We start from the raw sequence: 19,136 nt of genomic DNA on the forward strand, positions 1-19,136 counted from the left end.
AATATTCTCTAGAAATACTATTTCGGCTCCAAATCAATCCAAACCAAATTTTCTAAAATATCCGACTTTTAGGTAAATGTTTCTGTGTAATAATAAGTGAATTTGAATATTTCTACCTATACTAATTAAATAATTTTACTTGCCGACATGCAACATTAAATACGCTAGTCTGCCGGTCGTTTTTTTTTCTTATATGACCTGATTTTAAAGTTCAGTTGAGTTACTTGAAGAAAGAAGTATTAAAAATAGAAACAAATTTTAAAAACAGCTATTAGAAAACAACAATGATAAAATCTCTAAAGCTCACGTCCTACAATGAGAATTTTCACTTGCAAACAATTCGATTTTCCGCTTTTTTCCTTTTCCTACCTCGAAAAGACGCGACGACGAAGCGAAAAGGTCTCTATACATTTTTCACCAGAACCTATACTTTTCGAGAAAAACGCGACACAATGGAATTTCTAATTTCTCTTAATGACCCAAAATTTTATCGAAAGTTGCCCCTTTCCACCCACTAACAGTCTGCAAAATTTCATTTCATTCCACCATAATTAGCGACCCCAATAGAACACTTTCGAACATTCTCACACCTCTATTGCACGGACACCTTCAAACTAACTACCATTCTCATTTAAAAACACCACTCTATTTTTATTGAAAATTTCATTAAAATCCAAAATCCATAATCCCGAACTCGGATACAACAGTTGTGATAAAAGAAATATGAAATAATGAAGAAGGTGAATGAGAATAAAACAGAAAATTACTTCAATTTTTAGGTAGAAAAGTAGAATCGAGGAAGAAATTTAAGATAAATCCAATTTCCTGGAAGTTTTCAAATTTCAATTAAGAGATTGGAAGTACGAAGATTTAAAAAAAAAACGCAAAAAAGAAAAAGAGGAATTGAAAAGGAAAAAATGAAGAGACCACTTAAAAACAGACCTAAATTTGTTTTCCCTCTGTAAGAAATAATCATCAAAGTCCTGAAAGACCATTGTGAAAAATTTTTTTGACAAATTATAGAATAAACGTCACATTACAATTGATATTCAAAGTGAAATTTTGTATACCCTGGGAAGTTTGTAGAGTGAGTACTTAATGCCTGGTAGTAGAAAACTCATTTCTTGTGTCCAAAATCAACCTAAAAAAATTGATTTCGTTTTATTGCTGTTTTTTTTTAAATTTTTTTACTTAAACACCTGGACTATAACCCTCTCTTAGACAAGAACAACGATACGTCCTCGCGTTAACATAAGACAGAAAATATTATTTGAGGTTGCCAAATCTTTGGAAATGCGTACTTCTATAGTCCAGGCGTTTCTTCTTCCGCTGCCTTATCCTTTTCGGGCATTGGCTATTTTCAGTTGTGATATGTTTTTTTTATATATTTATCATGTGATAACTAGTCTCCGTCCTAATGTGTGTACTTTTGATTTTTACCCTGGACTTGTAACATGTAATGTTTGTTGTTGTTAATCTGTTTTTCTTTTTATCAATAGACTAGAAAATCTGATGATGCCCAGTACAGGCGAAACACGGGTGATCTTTTGAATTTATATTCAATATATTTGAAACCTGTGATTTTGAGTTTAATAATGCATTGCTATTTAAGGCTTATTTTGATTTTGTTACGACACCTTTAAACAGTTAGTCACCTCCTGATGTTGATTCTGTAGCATACGGTACATATCATGATATATCCGAATTATTCAAGCTTCCATTTCTTTAGGGTGCAGGTTACTTAAACCTTAGTATATCAGGTCCAGTCTGTATTTCAGGTCACTCAGCTTTCCTCGTTAAAAAGTCGTTCTACGTAATGTTTCTATGAGTCAATGAGCTTCAAGTCGTCTGATATAAGGTTTCCGTCTGGTTCTGTTAGTGTTGGCTGGGGATTTCTGGTTTTTCTTTCAGTTGTTACTTCTTTGATCTTCTTTGTACATTTCTCCTTCAGCTAGCGTTCCTTCGCCTCCTTAATCTTTTGTATCTTGGTAGTTTATTTGATCATATCAAGGATTTCATGCGTCATTCACTGCTTCTTCGTTACGCGATCCCGTAAAAGAATGGCCGTGTTTGTTACTTTAACAGCTCTTTTATTTCCTCCCATTTAGCAACTGCCTCTATTGCGGGTTCACTCACGTTTCCAATGTTTCTTCTCGAGGATTCCCGTACTTGTTGTTTAATGTTATGATTGTTTAGTTTGGTTCTCTTAGTCTTCCCTTCTATAGGTTTTAGTTTGATTAGCAGCTTATTTACCACTGGGCTGTCATCCGATTGAGCGTCAGCCCCAGGATAGGTTTTCACTAATCTGATTAAGTTTCTGAATCTTTCTGGTATGGTGTTGAAGTCGATCTGATTTCTTACATTTGTTTCGAGTCTTCGTTTTTCTTAGTCATCCTTACCAGGGTCTCCAGTTGTTGGTAAACTTCTACAGTCTCCTCATCTTTGTCTGCTGTTGGAGTTTATATGTGTATGATTGAGTTAATACGTTTTTTGAGCTGAAGGAGTGACATTGTGTCTGAGAAGCGAGTGTAGTATGCTTTTACTGCACTTTATAAAAATTGGGAAACGATTACGATAACTCCATATCTGTGTGTCTTCTTATTGTGTGGTTTCGAAGTGTACATTGTCAAGAGTTAGGCCAACAAGTTTCACTGACTCGTAGTATATCAATGCTATACTTCAAACATATATATAATTAATTTGGTTGGTAAATAGGTTTTTTTTTCAATTTTCTTTTGTTTGTTTAACTTAAAATAGTCCAAATATTACGGAAATCATAGCCGTATAGTCCAGGCGTGTGTGTTAAGTATGAAAGAAAAAAAAATCATTAATAAGTTCGGACTATAATGTTTTTACATTTAGGTGAGTTAAAGTGAGATCGAAACAGTTGCGAAATCTTCTGAAAATAAAGGAAAATGTTGTGGAGGAGTAGATCTTGTTTTCTCTATACTATTTCTTAGGCCTTACTCATTAGATGTATCCTATATTTTGTCAACTACATTTTTTTCTAATTAAGAGTCCACTAATAATAAGAAACAGTGATCATACTTCATCATACTTACACTCCCTCTATGTGAACATTTTATTTAAGTCTGATCAGTTTCTCAAATGGGACTGATCTTATGAAACAAGCTCAGAAGTCTAATCTATAAATTTAAACAATTAAAATCATTTCTCAGTATTAAAGCACTAGAATCAATCTATACAGCTCTGGTAGAGACTAACACTTTGCCACTCGATTTTTTTGATTCACTCACTATACATTCTATCAGCTATAGAATACATACATAAAAAGGAATTTTAGCGAACCCATAAAAGATAATTATCCCACTAAATCTACGAGTAACTCGAATTGCATCAGAAAGAAGCCTACTTCCATAAAATTAATCAGATAACGTAAGAAATAAAAAGTACACCTAATAAACATAAATTTAAAAAAAGGCAGTCATTTACTTGCATAGAAATATGAACACTTTTAAAGCTCTATTGAAAATAAACTTCATTCTGCATTTTATATGTCTAGTTTTAATTGTTTTATAGGTAATTACTACTATAAAAATGTTTCTTTCTTGGTTTGTTTGTTTTGGTTTTAATTTTTGATTTTGGTTGCTAGTGGATGATGTTGGATAGGAGAGTGTAGTTAAAACTTGTTTTCAAATCAAATATAAGCATAAAGAAACTTATTCAAATAGCTTGTAAGATTGCACAAACAAACCCATAGTGAGCTTACGTACGTTATGTTATATTAAGCAAAACTGTACTTATAATATATATTTTGAAAATAAATTTGAAATTTAGTCAAGATATTTTCCCAAGAATCTCACCTCATAATAAAACCCAGTTATGAAATCCTGGGTATCTCAAAATCCTCTGCTTCTTTCTTGCATTTAACCAATGTTTCTTGAAGCATTCTTCATCGGTGCATTTTCTCTCCACCTATTGTCCTGGAAATCATAACCACTCAGCGAGATAGTTACGTCATCAATAAAATTAGGTAGCAAATTATTAATGAATATTAAAAATAGTGTGAAACCCAAGATCCGAACCCCAATATTAATCCCCTTTCAATGGAGAAACTCGGCCCTATTCTCAATGCGTGAGTATGTGTATATTATGTATAGGGAGAAAGACTGTTGACTCAATCCTTTAGGTTGTATACTAAAAAAAAGGATTGTGTTAGATGCCTAATAAGGCATCACAAAAAAAACTTGAAAATGCCTGATTATTAAAGCTCTGAAATAGACCATAGATATAGAAAAAAAATTCGTAATATGTAGAGATACTAAAAAAAATCAGTACGTTGGTGTTTTAGGAATTTAATTTTAGTCCTATAGTCCAGGCGTATTATGTTACAAGTTGTACTTGTTTATGTTTGCCAAATATTATGGGGTGATTTGTCAAAGAATCGAAGTTAAAAGCGCTTTTTGCCTAAAAAGAAAAACCGTTCAGGATCAAAAAATTTTTTACGCATTCGTGGCATCAAAATTGTGATTGTCGCCTAAAAATCAGCTAATTTTAAAGTAATTATAACCTAAAAAAGATATTTTGGAGGCTAAAAATAATTTAAAACGCCTGGACTAGGACGTGGTCAAATTTTTATGGACCATGCGTCTAAGACTTGTTTTTTTTTTCATTAAAACGCCTGGAATATGACTCTCTACATAAACAAGAACAACAGTAGACATCCTCGCTTTAAAATAAGACGGAGATGTTGGGCGTTGTCAAGTTCTTTGATCTTAGTCCGGGTATCTGTGACATAATAAATATTAAGTTAATATTTAGAAAATAATGTGATTAAAGCACCTGAACACAACCGAGAAAATGCCTGATTATTAAAGCTCTGAAATAGACCATAGAACTAAAAAAATTGAGTACGTTGGTGTTTTAGAAATTTAATTTTAGTCCTATAGTCCAGGCGTATTATGTTACAAGTTGTAGTTGTTTATATTTGCCAAATATTAAGGGGTGATTTGTCAAAGAATCGAAGTTAAAAGCGCTTTTTGCCTAAAAAGAAAAACCGTTCAGGATCAAAAAATCTTTTACGCATTCGTTGCATCAAAATTGTGATTGTCGCCTAAAAATCAGCTAATTTTAAAGTAATTATAACCTAAAAAAGATATTTTGGAGGCTAAAAATAATTTAAAACGCCTGGATTAGGACGTGGTCAAATTTTTATGGACCATGCGTTTATGACTTGTTTTTTTTTCATTAAAACGCCTGGACTATGACTCTACATAAACAAGAGCAATAATAGACATCCTCGCTCGCATCGTTCGCATAAGACGGAAATGTTGGGCGTTGTCAAGTTCTATGAACGCCAGGTAGTCCGGGTGTCTGTGACATAATAAATATTGAGTTAAGATTCAGAAAGTAATTTGATTAAAGCACCTGAACACTACCGTATTTTTGTATTGCAGGCGTATATGATAATTTTTTATTTTTTGAGATTATTTCATTGAAGCGTTTGAACTATTATAGGGCATGGCCAAATTTTTTAAAAACACCTATAGTCGTGTCGGCTATTGTGATTTTTTCTTAAAAATATCCTATAAAACAGTTCCGTAACTAGAAAACCAAGAGAATGAGAGAGTTGAAAATGTGTACAAATATTGCTCAATTAAAATGCTTAGGCACCTATGTCACCGTTCTTTAAAAAATATATACAGCGCTCGGACTATTATAGACAACGTTGAATTAAGATAAAGAATGTTATTGGACGTAGCCAAATCTTTAGTCCAGGCGTTTTCTTTAATATGTGCTCAAAACTTCTTGATTTTTTGGTTTTTACCTACGAACACTCCTAGCACCATAGAAGAACAATATTACCGTCAATCTTTCTATAGTCCTCCTCGCCCTTAAATGATGTAATTACGTTTATATTTATAGACTAATACCTCTTCAGAGGAACTTTTTAAAAGATTTCGAAGCATCTGAAGATGCCAACAGCGTGTAGAACTAAAAAATTAGTTAGAAAAGATGAGAAAACTAATAATGTCCAATAACCGAAGGGCGGAATTCGTGCGTTTTTGGCACGTGCCTGGAAACGTAAAAATTGGATGTTAGAAGGGCGAACAAGAGGAAATATTTTATTATATTGTCAATTGGCTGTACAACAAAGCCAATATTAAGGGCGTGGCTCTTTTGGTAACCATAATAACATTAGAACCATCAGAATAGAACGGGGGGGTTGTATGTATGGAAAATCATTATCTATTCCAGTCAATAAAACCTAAAAATAGACCCAAGGGATGACGGAATTGCCTGGAAAATCGTTGAGAATGCACATAATTTACCGGGGAAAATGATTAACGGGTTTTTCTATAACAAAAGGGCTTTAATAGACAAAACGGCGCGCTATTGTGGCCGAGCCATAGGCCTGTTAATGTCGATAATAATAGGACTGGTGGGGTGGTTTAGTTAGTTATTAAGGGTTGTTTTGAAAGTCATGTAGTAAATAACAATAACTAAGAAATATGCAGTGGAAGAAAATTATTTCAAATGTCTGGCAGAAAATGAAAAATAATAGTTGATGAATGGATTAAGTCAAAATTGATCAAATTTCTGCAAGATATCTTGGTATAGTCATAAAAAATACCGTGAAATGCCTGGAAAACAAACAATCACTTCGAAATTATATCAAATATCTAGACTAAAACGTTTGAAAAAGCCGACTTAATCGCCAAAGAACAACTTCCAACATAAACATCTTTATGCAAAAGATATAAATAATTTCTTCCTTAATATTATTAAAAATCTTAATACAACTTGATTGGGACCTTCAAGACGAGAACAATAAACTACATAGAAGCAAAGACAAATTTTTCTTGGGAAATAAAATATCAAACCTCACAAGAAAAGACAGAGTAGTAATAACCAGGCCACACAAAAATCACCCATGAATATCTAGTACAGAAAGAAGGTAACCAGCCAATGTGTGAAACATGCAATCTACCTCTGTCAGTCCAGCATATATTAATAATTGATTGTATTAAATATAAAGACTCTAGGCTTAAATATGACGTATCTAACAACATCAAAACCTTATTCAGCCCCAAATACAATGAATTAATTATCTCCTTTCTAAAAGACATAAAAATATACTCAACGGTTTGAAAACAAAGTAAAGACACATTTTTATTATACAGATCATTGATATATATATATATTTATATATATATATATATACATTGTACATAGACATTTTAGATTTATTTATTTATTTTTGTTTTATTTATTTATCTGTTTGTCCATACACATACTCTTATATTGTACAGGGTGTCCCATTTCGGGTACTTTTGCGGGATATCTCCGTTATTTTTAGTGATAGAGAGTTGCGGTTTTCGCGACACTGTGGCATTTTGGAAATTTTTGCTTTTTGGGACTTCCGTCGTATCTCCGTTATTTTTAATTTTTACAAAAATTTTAAAAATAACGGAGATACGACGGGGGTTTCAAAATGCAAAAATTTCAAAAATGCCCTGTATCTTAAAAAATAAAAGGGCTATGCAAATTTTGTTAATAGCATCTTTAGTTTTATACGAAAAAGTAGTACAGTGTCGCAAAAAACCGCCACTCTCTATCTCTAAAAATAACGGAGATATCCCGAAAAAGTACCCAAAATGGGACACCCTGTACATAGACATTTTATACATGTTCCCATTTGCTTATTTATATAACTATTAAAAATTCTGATGACGTCAAAAGGTCTAAGTTTTCGATGCGTCTATAATAATTAATATCTCTCTCTCTCTAAAACGTTTGAAAGGAATTACACTTCTAATGCCTGAAAGAATAATCCCAAAGACCTGGAAAAAATAATTTTCTAGATTAATATCATCTGAGTATCATTGGGAGGCCAATTGCATATATAATCATAATTATTGGATTTATAGAAGCTGGAATAATAGTTCAAATTATTTCGATAGTTTATCTGTTTAGTATAAATCGATGTGTGTATTTATTGATCATTACAGATAAAAGTATATAGAATAGTAATAATTTTATTATAGGAACTATCAGAAAGTATATTAATTATTTTCTTATTATATTTTTTCATGTTGCAATTTCTGAAGAAAGCGTAAACTTTATTATTGGGGTTTAAGTCCAATGCACTAATCTGTCCTTTTAGAACTTAATGATTCACGGTGGCAATTCGTCGTATCTATGATCAGATGGTGTGGTAGTTTGTAGTCATTCAATCGATGAGAGTAAATTAAAATAAGACAGATTTATTCGGTAAAAGGTCTCTCAGATGATAACAAGAGAGTATAATATACTAATTAAAACAGATTAGTCATCCAATTGAGGAAATTATATTTTATGTATAGTAGGCATTTGAGAGTTGGAAATTTGTATAGCCGCTGGTAAATCAGTTTTTGGTGAAAAAATTCGATACTGCGGGGAGGGGATATACCCAAAAAATGAAAAATCCCAAACTTTAGAGGTCGATACCTCGGCTTCTGTCAGCATTATCGGGAAAATTCCAACGGTTTTGTCTTTCCAAATACAACGAGACCATCTGTAAGATCGTGGCTCTAATATTAGCCGAGATATCGCATTTTTAGAGCGCATTTTTGAGCCCAAAAACGAGGTCGAAAAGTGACTTTTTCCCAATTTTCAAAGTGCCCTCATTCTCTTAATTCTGCTCGAATTCTGTTATAACCCGGTGTTTTCGTAATGTAGGTGATGGGAGCAAGCCGCTGGTATAGTTAGTTCAATTTAAAAAAAAAGTCAATTTTTGGTGAAAAATGCGATACCGCGGAAGAATGAAAAATCCCAAACTTTGGAGATCGATATCTCGGCTTCTGTCAGCACTATCGGGAAAATTCCAACGGTTTTGTCTTAGTTTTGTCCTTCCGAATCCAACAAGACCATATGCAAGGACTTATCTATAAGATTAGCCGAAATATCCCGTTTGTAGAGCGCATTTTTGGGCCCAAAAACGAGGTCGAAAAGTGACTTTTTCCAAATTTTCAAAGTGCTCTCATTCCCTTAATTCTGCTCGAATTCTGTTATAACCCGGTGTTTTCGTAATGTAGGTGATGGGAGCAAGCCGCTGGTATAGTTAGTTCGATTTCGAAAAAAATCAATTTTTGCTTAAAAAATTCGATACTGGGGGGGTATACCGGAAAAATGAAAAATCCCAAACTTTGGAGGTCGATATCTCGGCTTGTATGGGCACTATCGGGAATATTCCAACGGTTTTGTTTTAGTTTTACCCTTCCAAATCCAACGAGACCATCCGCAAGGTCGTAGCTCTCAGATTAGCCGAGACATCGCATTTTTGGGCTCAAAAACGAAGGTCGAAAAGTGACTGAATTTTCAAAGTGCTCTCATTTCCTTATTTTTTTTTATCCCATCAATTTGGGTATTCCCCATATAATTCAATTAAGGCAAGTTACTTCTCTTCAGTACAGTGCAAGTACTCACAAGAAAATATTAATAATACTAAAAATTGTTTATTTATTTCGCTCTGAATTAAAGAGAGAGAAGAGCTGATATGGATTTAAAAAAATTTGTGCTCCAGAGAAAATTGCTAATCGAATTCAAAAATTTAATTCTTGTTGTAATAGCAATTACTTTAGTTGCTGATGTAAAGTATGCTCGTATATTAACATCTATACCGATATTAAATATATGGTGGGCTCATCCGATATAAATTACCTTAAATCCCCTTCTCTTGTACTATAATTGGAAAAATCGACATGGGAAGGGGGAAAAAGTTATTTGGGTATTTTTAACAAAAGAAAAATGCGTTTCGGATGTCAATCTAGCTATAGGGAACGAAACTTTTCTAACGCTTACTAGGGACAAAAAAAATCATAATACTATCGGTAAAAAAATGTTCGTAGACTTCATTTGGGTTTTCCATTATTGAAAATTCTTATAGCAGGTCAAGAACGCCCAATAAACACCCCATAAAACGCTATAAACACAAAAATAATATCGTCTAGCCTAAAATCGCATCTAAAAATAACCCCCCCCCCCCCTCTTAGAAGAAAATACCTATTCGCGTGAGCCACGGTGGCGCCAATGACATATTAACCCTGGAGGGGGATGATTCATTCTTCCGCCCTCCGTCCCTTACACCCCCTATAGGCGCCAGTACAAGTGGCGACGTCTGGCGGGCCGATGCAACGGGGGGAAATTCCGGATTAACTGGGTTGGGACGGGGGGGAGGGATGAAATGCATTCTCGGTTGGGGTCATTAAACCTATAGGTTCGAATGATGCATCGGCGGCCATTTGGGTTTTTAAAGGTCGAACCGATACTAGAGGAGGGGATTGAGGCATTATTAATCCCTTACTTGGTTTTTTAATATTATAAAAAATGTCATACTCTTCCTGTTGCTATGCTCGCAGCTGACTGGAGATTGAGAGAGAAAGAGAGCAAAAAGGGAAGAGGGGGTGAGGTATTGAGGGGATTCTGTCTTTGGCTTCGCATTTTTCGCATTTTTTTGTTTGGAATGTCAATGTGCATTAGATGCAACGAAAAAATAATTTTTAAGTCCAATGGTTTTTCAGAAAATTGAGAAAACCCTCTCAACAGTTTTTCCTCATTTTTTCAAAAACTATTGGGAATATGGAAAAATTTCTTTTAGCATTGGAATCCTACTCAAAAACAGAACAAGTCATAAGGAATAACATTTAGCCGTAAATCAAAAAATAAAAGAGTTATGGAAAATTTTTGAAAAATTAGATAATATTTCGAGTGAAAAACATTTTTTGAATTTTTCTTGGAACTTAATAAACTGCATCCAAATTTCATCGGTGACTAGGAGATGGTTGAGTTGTGATATATATTGACTTAGACTCTACATATAAAACAAATCATAAAACTAAATTAATCCTCTGCTCGGATCCTCTAGCGAAGCCTCTAGAAACGACCCCCAAAATGGCCGTCTAGACATCGGCTCAGCCCTTGCCGCTTACATAACGGGGGAGTGATCGATATGGTGTGGTGTACAACAACGCGACTATAACTTGTAAGACGTCCATTCTGAAAAAGGCAAAAGTGACACCCGAGCATACACTTGGAAGGTTTCCTCGTCTTGGCCTTCTTCTTCTTCTTCTTCCTCTTTTTTTTATATGAGTTTTCACGACCCTTTTACCGGGATGCTCCGAAAGTGCGGCTCCCCCATATTAAGACGGGGAATTGCGACACCACGGGTGCGTTCGGATGAGTCGATAAAGTTTTACGAGGAATATTTCTGTAACGTACTATGTAAGAAGTTTCATTAGACTTTCTGATTCTATTGCATCTTCAAATGATGTTCCTTTTTTAAACCAGAGCAGGGTAAATCTGTTACAGCACTAGCTCAAACAATTTTAAATGATGAAACATTGATTCAATTATAACTTGTTTAATGGAATAAGACTGGCGAACTTAAAGGTTATTTGTAAAGCATAGATTATCCCGGGATTCGCATCTCACAGTTAAGTAACACCCTGGATCATTATCAAATTGTACTTTTCTTACGTATTTGTAATCTTCACAAATGTGACAGATGATTTGGTAGCGATCGTCAAAGATCCTTAGAACTCAGATCGGTTTATATGCCCAAAATTGGATAAAAAGTCAATTTTTCCATTTTCTACCGCATCTCATCCTTCAGTAAAATCCTGGATTATTATGAAGTTATACTTTTCTTAACTAGTTATGTTCTTTACAAATGTGATAAATGATTTCATCACGATCGTCAAAGATTCTTAGGACTCAGATCGGTTTATACGCTCAAAATTGGGTAAAAAGACAATTTTTCCACTTTCTACCGCATCTCACCCTTCAGTAATACCCTAAATCATTATGAAATTGTATTTTTCTTATGTATTTATGATCTTCACAAACCTGACAGATCATTTCATAGCGATCGTCAAAGATCCTTAGAACTCAGATTGGTTTATATGCTCAAAATTGGCTAAAAAGTCAATTTTTTAACGTTCTACCGCATCTCACTCTTCAGTAACACCCTAAATTATTATGAAATTGTACTTTTCTTATGTATTTATGATCTTTATAAACGTGACAGATGATTCCATAGCGATCGTCAAAGATCCTTAGAACTCAGATTGGTTTATATGCCCAAAATTGGATAAAAAGTCAATTTTTTTACTTTCTACCACATCTCACCCTTTAGTAATACCCTGGATCATTATGAAATTATACTTTTCTTAAGTACTTATGTTATTTACAAACGTGATAAATGATTTCATAGCGATCGTCAAAGATCCTTAGAACTCAGATCGGTTTTTATGTCCAAAAGTGGTAAACAGTCAATTTTTCCACTTTCTACCTCATCTCACCGTTCACTAACACCTTGGATCCTTATAAAATTATTCTTTTCTTAAGTTCTTATGTTCTTTACAAACGTGGTAAATGATTTAATAGCGATCGTCAAAGATCCTTAGAACTCAGATCGGTTTATATGCCCAAAATTGGGTAAAAAGTCAATTTTTCCACTTTCTACCGCATCTCACCGTTCAGTAACACCCTGGATCATTATGAAATTGTACTTTTCTTAAGTAGTTATGTTCTTTACAAATGTGATAAATTATTTCATAAGCATCGTCAAAGATCCTTAGAACTTAGATTGCTTTATATGCCCAAAAATGAGTAAAAAGATAATTTTTTTACTTTCTACCGCATCTCACCTTTCAGTAAAGCCATGGATCATCATGAAATTGTACTTTTCTCACTTATTTGTAATCTTCATAAACGTGACAGATGATTTCACAGAGATCCTTAAAACTCAGATTGGTTTATATGCCCAAAATTGGGTAAAAAATGCTATTTTGACTTGATGAAATCTGAAAGTCAGACCGTTATCAAAAGTAACCCCCAAATAATTATTATAAATGTTTCAACTTTACTTATATGACCAAATAACGTCATAAATTTACATTTTTCTACGTTAAGTTTTAAACAATTATTAGGACACCAAGAGGCTAACCTGGAAATTTCATTTTGTACAACATAAATAGTCAGTAATAGAATTTATAACATAATATAACTTTAAGTCATCCGAATACAACATAGAAAATATTGTTAATAAAGAGTAAAATTAAAATATGCCTCAAATGGAGTTTTGAGGAACCCCACACTTACATTTATTCTTTTAGACACAGCACGAAGCAATTTTACGTATTAGACACGGTATATGTTCCACACCTCTTGAGTGTTTGTATCAAGGAATATGAGGCACTCTATCAAACGCCTTAGCCAGGTCATTATACACCATATCCACCTGCACTTCACCCTCCACATTTTGATTTAATAAGTTCTGGAACGCTGCTAAGTTGGATGTGGTAGATCTTCAGTTGAAGAAACCAAGTTGTCGCTTTGCAATATAACTTTTAGAAAATTCATTAGTCACTTTCGATTCAAAAAACATAGAAATGACAGAGATCAAAGAAATTCCACGACAGTCGAGAATGTGACAACTGTTACCCGACTTAAATACAGGGAAAATTCTAGGGAAAGTCTCGTCATTAAAAGAACGTTGGAATATTTTACAAGGCATCCATTCCTGGGCCCTTATTGCGGTCCAGCTGATCTAGTTTTTCAGTGATTTCTTGCACTGTGAAAACGTGAAAAGATAAACTTTTATGGAATTGTTCACAAATTGGTGCAACACGTTCCTCTGTATCCTGATCACAGTAACAAGATTAGAAGTATCCAGTGTTGCACCATTATATTTGATAAATGTGGAAATACTGTTATCATTACGTAAAGAATCAAGATATGACTTAAAGCGTCACTTATGTCAATTGAGGCTTTTGTTTCTTCATAAGGCCCTGGAGTCTTGCACCTTTGATAGTTTATTTTTTTTTGCCTGATCACTTTTGAAAACCACTTAGGAAAATCGTCAATATAATTAAGCTTCTTGGGTACAAATCTATCTATATTAAGTGCGTAAAATCTATCATCCAGAGTGCCAAACCATCGGATGGTACAGAAAAGTCAAAGCTGCTCAGATATCTGTTTATTTCATCAAAATTTGCATTGTTATATTGATACCAGAAAGTGCTTCTTCGGCTTCTTGCTAAGGACTCGAGCTCTTGTAAGTCATTTGTTACAGTCTTTTAGTATTATGTTGCAAATTGACCAGTCAACAAGCAGCCACTCTAACATGCTTCTTGAGTACCTTTAGACTAATTCCGAAAATATTTTTGTTTAGTGGAAGATGTCAGATCATTGCGCAGTTGTGTCAAAGTTTAACCTGGCTATAAAAAAAGCAAAACTTTTCGAGGATCATATCATATCAGGAAGTAATTTCTTTAGTTCTTATAGTATGTTTATTCAGTTATTGAGCATGTATATACTTAAAGAATAGACTTATAGACTTCAATTTGGGACCTCTGTTATTTTTGATTGCCATAAATAAGATTGTTTCTGTTTCTATTGATTCAAAGATTTTAAGATTTACATGGAAATTACCTGTCTAGGTGATTGCATCTCTCTGCAGAATGATTTAGATAGGGTTGTTGATTGGTGTAGTGCAAACTCGTTTCATTTCAATAATAAAAAATGTTCAGCAATGTCGCTGACACTTAACAAAAATATAATTAATTATAGCTACAATATTAGCTGTACCCAGCTTGAACATTCGAGCAATGAAAATGATTTACGTGTAATTGTTGACTGTAATTTAGCTTTTGCCAATCACATTATTAACACAGTTAATGAGGCACACAAAATAATGGGTTTCGTTATTAGAACTGCCAAAAATCTTTAATGTTGAGTGTTGTTTAAAACTGTTTGATAGTCTGGTTTTACCGAGGTTAGAATATGAAAGCATAATTTGGTCTCAACAATATGACGTCTGGATTAAAACCATAGAGCGTGTACACCGCAAATTTTTAAAATATATGTTTTTTAAGAGAGTTGGATAATTTCCCGAACAAGGTTATAACCATAATTTGCTTCTGAAAATATTTAACAGATTATCCCTAGAAAATCGGCGCATTAAAACATCCGTAGTGCACATTTTGACAAATAAGATTGATGCTTCTCAAATTATGGCAATATTGTGCCATTCTTCATTAATGTTGGTAATACCAGACAAAGAAAAATTGACAAAAAAATCAATATATAGGATGTGTGATTATTTTAATATTTATGCCTCTGATCTTGATATTGCTATTACAGATTTAAGACATTTTATACAAAATTATTGACATTACACTGCTTCTTAGTCTTAGGCCTGATATGTGATAATATAAATGTGTATATATTTTTTTCTTTTCTAAATGTAGGTAGTTGTAAATACTAGATTTTAAGAAATATTTTAAACTTTTTATTAGGTGCGTTGTACATTTATATGGTAATATTATATTGGGATTTCATTTTAGAGTAGTAAGTACATATAGGTGGTATCTGTAATTGGCCTCTATGGCTGTTGATACTGTAATTCAATAAATAAATAAATAAATAATTGGAGCAGCTTTGAAAATGGATCTGTGTTACCCTATTCGTTTCATTGTCAGCAATTAAAGAAGCAAAGTGCCTACACTCAATGAAAATCTCTTTTATTCACAATATTTTTTTTATCCTACTTTTATACAGAAGTACTAAAATTAAAATTGCCAAACAGATATTTTTTATAATTATCGCATACATTTAGCATCAAATAACGAAAAGGAAATATGGAAAATTATTAACACTTTTAGAGGGTCAATCGCAAACATCAAGTTTAAAAGTCAATAATTTAAATGCCTATTTATCGATTGACGACAAACATGCTTGGTTTGATGGGAAATTTTGCTTTCGACCTTTTACTCCATAGGAATTTATAAGTGTTACTCAAACGATAAAAATAAGAACTCATCTAGTTGAAATGACATATCTATAAAGGTGCTAATTAGCTGAGGACATAAACATTGCGTTCGAAGAATGAAATCTCCCATCTCTGTTATTCCAATCTTCAAGGCAGGAGATAAGGAAATCCCTTTGGACTATAGACCCGTCATCTCCTACAAAAAAATGGTCGAGAAGCTTATATGCAAATTGTTGCAGTTTCTTAACTTCCATAATATCATTAGTGCTTCACAGTTCGGTTTACTGATATCTAAAAGTACTAGTGACGCTATTTTTCGGGTTCTTAAGGAACTATATCGTAGCATTAATGGGAGGAGATTATGCTTTCGTTGTGTTTTATCATGTCTCTAAACCCTTTGATTGAATTTATCATATTTTATTGAGAAAGTTGGCTATGCCATTCGTCAATAACGAAATTACTCATGCATATGGGGTAAAATATAGAATCTTAATTATATGAGAACAATATGGAATATCCAGAACGATCCTTCGAGCTCAATTATCAAAAACCGAGCTCATAACGAAAATCCCTTAATGCCGCGGCGGTGAAATGCCCTCGCTAGGGTCGAATTTAATTGGAAATTTAATAATGCCACGCTTAAGGGCAGTTTTAATGAACGTCCCTTGTTTGCGTTTAGTGTTGAGACCTATATGGCCTAAACACAATTTCTTCATTGACAATAAACATTTCAACAATGGTGCTCGATTTTTGACGTGTTGTTTTTTTTGAATTTCAGAACAATAATGATTTCCATGAAACCAACTGTTGCGCATATTACTCGATCATACAATGTGGCAACCTTGGCCTTAGTTGAGATCCAAGTTAGAGAAGATCCAAGAGATTTAGGTGTTTTCTCTCGAAATACTCCCGAGTTAAAACATTCATTTGCAAAAGAAGTTCCGAACTATAAAACTGGTTACAGCGGAATAATTTCCGGGCTTTTAACGAATTTACACGAACATTTAACTCCTACATTGCCTCCTAATTTATTTAGGCAAAACCTCTTCGGGAAGGAAAATTAAATTATCCGGCGGAACGTTGGCAGCCTGATAAATCCTCTTGCATACCGGGAAAACAGCCCCAGAGTTTTTGCTGCATCGTTTGTTGTCTGTGAAATGTTTATAGGAGGGTGGGTGGAAGGGTAGTTGTTAGGGGTCGAGATTAAACTCATCTCGAAACGGTTTCAATACAGTTAGAAACTTTCCTTTCGGTCTCAGGCGGAGTTACAAACTTCCATTAAATTGCCCCGGCAATTCGATGAAATAAGGCGCAGAATAGATATTGAGTTATGTAGTTTACAATAAGGGAGGTTGTTTTCACCATTGTCTCTATTCGAATGTTACAAATGAAACGGTCGTTTTATAATACAGGACCTTAAATCTGATCCTGATCATAATATTTCTTGTTATCTTCATTAACTATAAACAGGGTAATTCCTGCATCTCATTAACAAGATTTATACCAATGTTTACCATCAAAGGCAAGCTGATTTTAAATTTAAAATTAGATTTTATCCCCGGTATCTACAAGAGATATGTATGCCTGACTGATTTAATCCCACTTGTTGTTGGATCGATAAATCCAGATTTTTATCGTCGGTTTAATGGCCTCTGTCCAGGTTTAAATTCGATAACATCTGGATGGCGAGCACGAGTTGCTGTATACAAGAAAATCAGCTTAACACTGTAGCCAGATAGCAACCAAGTATTGATTAACCAAACGTTTATAGAAATGCATCTATATCGTTTGACAGCTATGACGTTTGCGAAGGCCTAGACAATCCAATTCTTCCGTTGTTATCAGATTGTATAAATGAGAACTACTAAACGAATTATTACTATTATTGATTCAAAGCCTTGTATATCGACTTTTACTTTATTGTGTATTCGACAACCCTAATAATAAGGTTTCACGTGTTTGACAGTTAGCCAGGCATTGCTTAATGGTTATCAGATTCTAGTGTTGCCAACTCGGTAATTTTTTCGCCAAAAATAGCAAATTTTACTGTTTCAAGGAGAATCTGTAAGCTGGTACAGTTTTTAATTTTATTGAAGAACATTAAGTTAAATTAAATGTTTGTCTCTTTTTCCTTCTTCAAAGATAGAACGATCAATTATCAAGAAAGGATTGGGAGTGTATGTTATGTTGCCCTGTAACCAACTGTTACTTTTAATAAATACTTTTATTAATCTGTTTTTTAACAGATTTACTTGATAGATACCCAACGAAACCAAATGCAAAAAATCCTTCTCTGTAAAACCCTCCGGTAATGGGACTCTGTGAATTGTCGAATTCTATTTCTATAGGTGTCGGCCTTGTTATTTTATTCAATTTTAAGGAAGACAACACATGTAGAAATTGAATTTTTACAGTACCTACATAAACAGAATCCCAGAGCTGATTTTTGAACTAGATGTATTTTGAATAAAGGTGGTCTCGTAACATGAGTACAAATGACGGGAAGACGAATTTTTTACGTGATCCAGAGCAAGTTGTCATTAAATAATGGTGTAGTCGTTATCATGTTAATAATTTTATAATTACTTTGGCCTCTTTATTGTTCCTGAAGATTCAAAATAGTTTTAAATAAATTAACTGGATAATGTATTACAGGGAAATTAATTAAAAAACTAATGGGTAATCTCCCCTCTACTAACCTAATATTTGGTAAAATTTAGAGAATTTTAAGATCATAATTAGCAACACTGATAACTATGATGTAACTTGCTTAACTGTATGCGTTGATGGTGCGGTAAAGCCCTAAATGCAAGGGTCGCCGGTTATATTTAATTATCTTAGATGAAACTTGTTGAACGTACATTTTCTAACCTAATTCATTTTAGTTCACAGAAGGAATATTCCAATTACAAAAGTGAAAACGAAACCGAGAACCCACCAACCGAAAAGAGTTCAATTCGTCAGTAAGTATGAAATCAACTGTTTTATAGCACTGGCACCACGAGTATATATTTTTTTTTTAGTTTGCCAATTTATTTGTTCTTTTTGTATTATTTTGCAATAAACAGGTTTTCGGGTATTTCGTTTTATTTATTTATTTTTGATTACATACCACCGAAAGTAAGTTACGTAACACGCCACCTAAGTCGGGAAATCACTTCCGAGCGGATGAAAGGGATTTTCGTGTGGCACGGTGCCCATTTAAGGCCCCCCCAGAACAGAAAACGATTTTTTTTCTTTTATTGGGCGCAATGCAGAAATTTACCGTATACGGCTCGAACTCTTATAAATTGTTCCCTTTTAAGTCTATGGCGTTATATGAATTTCATATTTTGCAATACCATGTTTGGCATATTATGAT

At 33.6% G+C, this 19,136-nt stretch overlaps 1 protein-coding gene across 5 annotated transcripts in view; it reads left to right on the plus strand.

Annotated features, from left to right (window-relative positions):
• The window catches only part of LOC126743897 (uncharacterized), a 59,186-nt gene that overhangs the window by 20,180 nt on the left and 19,870 nt on the right, over positions 1-19,136 (plus strand). For 4 of the 5 annotated variants that reach the window (XM_050451163.1, XM_050451161.1, XM_050451159.1 and 1 more), the window contains exon 2: positions 18,661-18,738. The exons of the other annotated variant lie outside the window; for it this stretch is intronic. In XM_050451163.1, the coding sequence (XP_050307120.1) occupies positions 18,661-18,738 (78 nt within the window). The remainder of the gene's footprint in view (positions 1-18,660; positions 18,739-19,136) is intronic. 5 annotated transcript variants of the gene reach the window in all.

Source organism: Anthonomus grandis, chromosome 13 (assembly GCF_022605725.1).
Source record: "Anthonomus grandis grandis chromosome 13, icAntGran1.3, whole genome shotgun sequence".
Taxonomy (NCBI): Eukaryota; Metazoa; Arthropoda; class Insecta; order Coleoptera; family Curculionidae; genus Anthonomus; species Anthonomus grandis.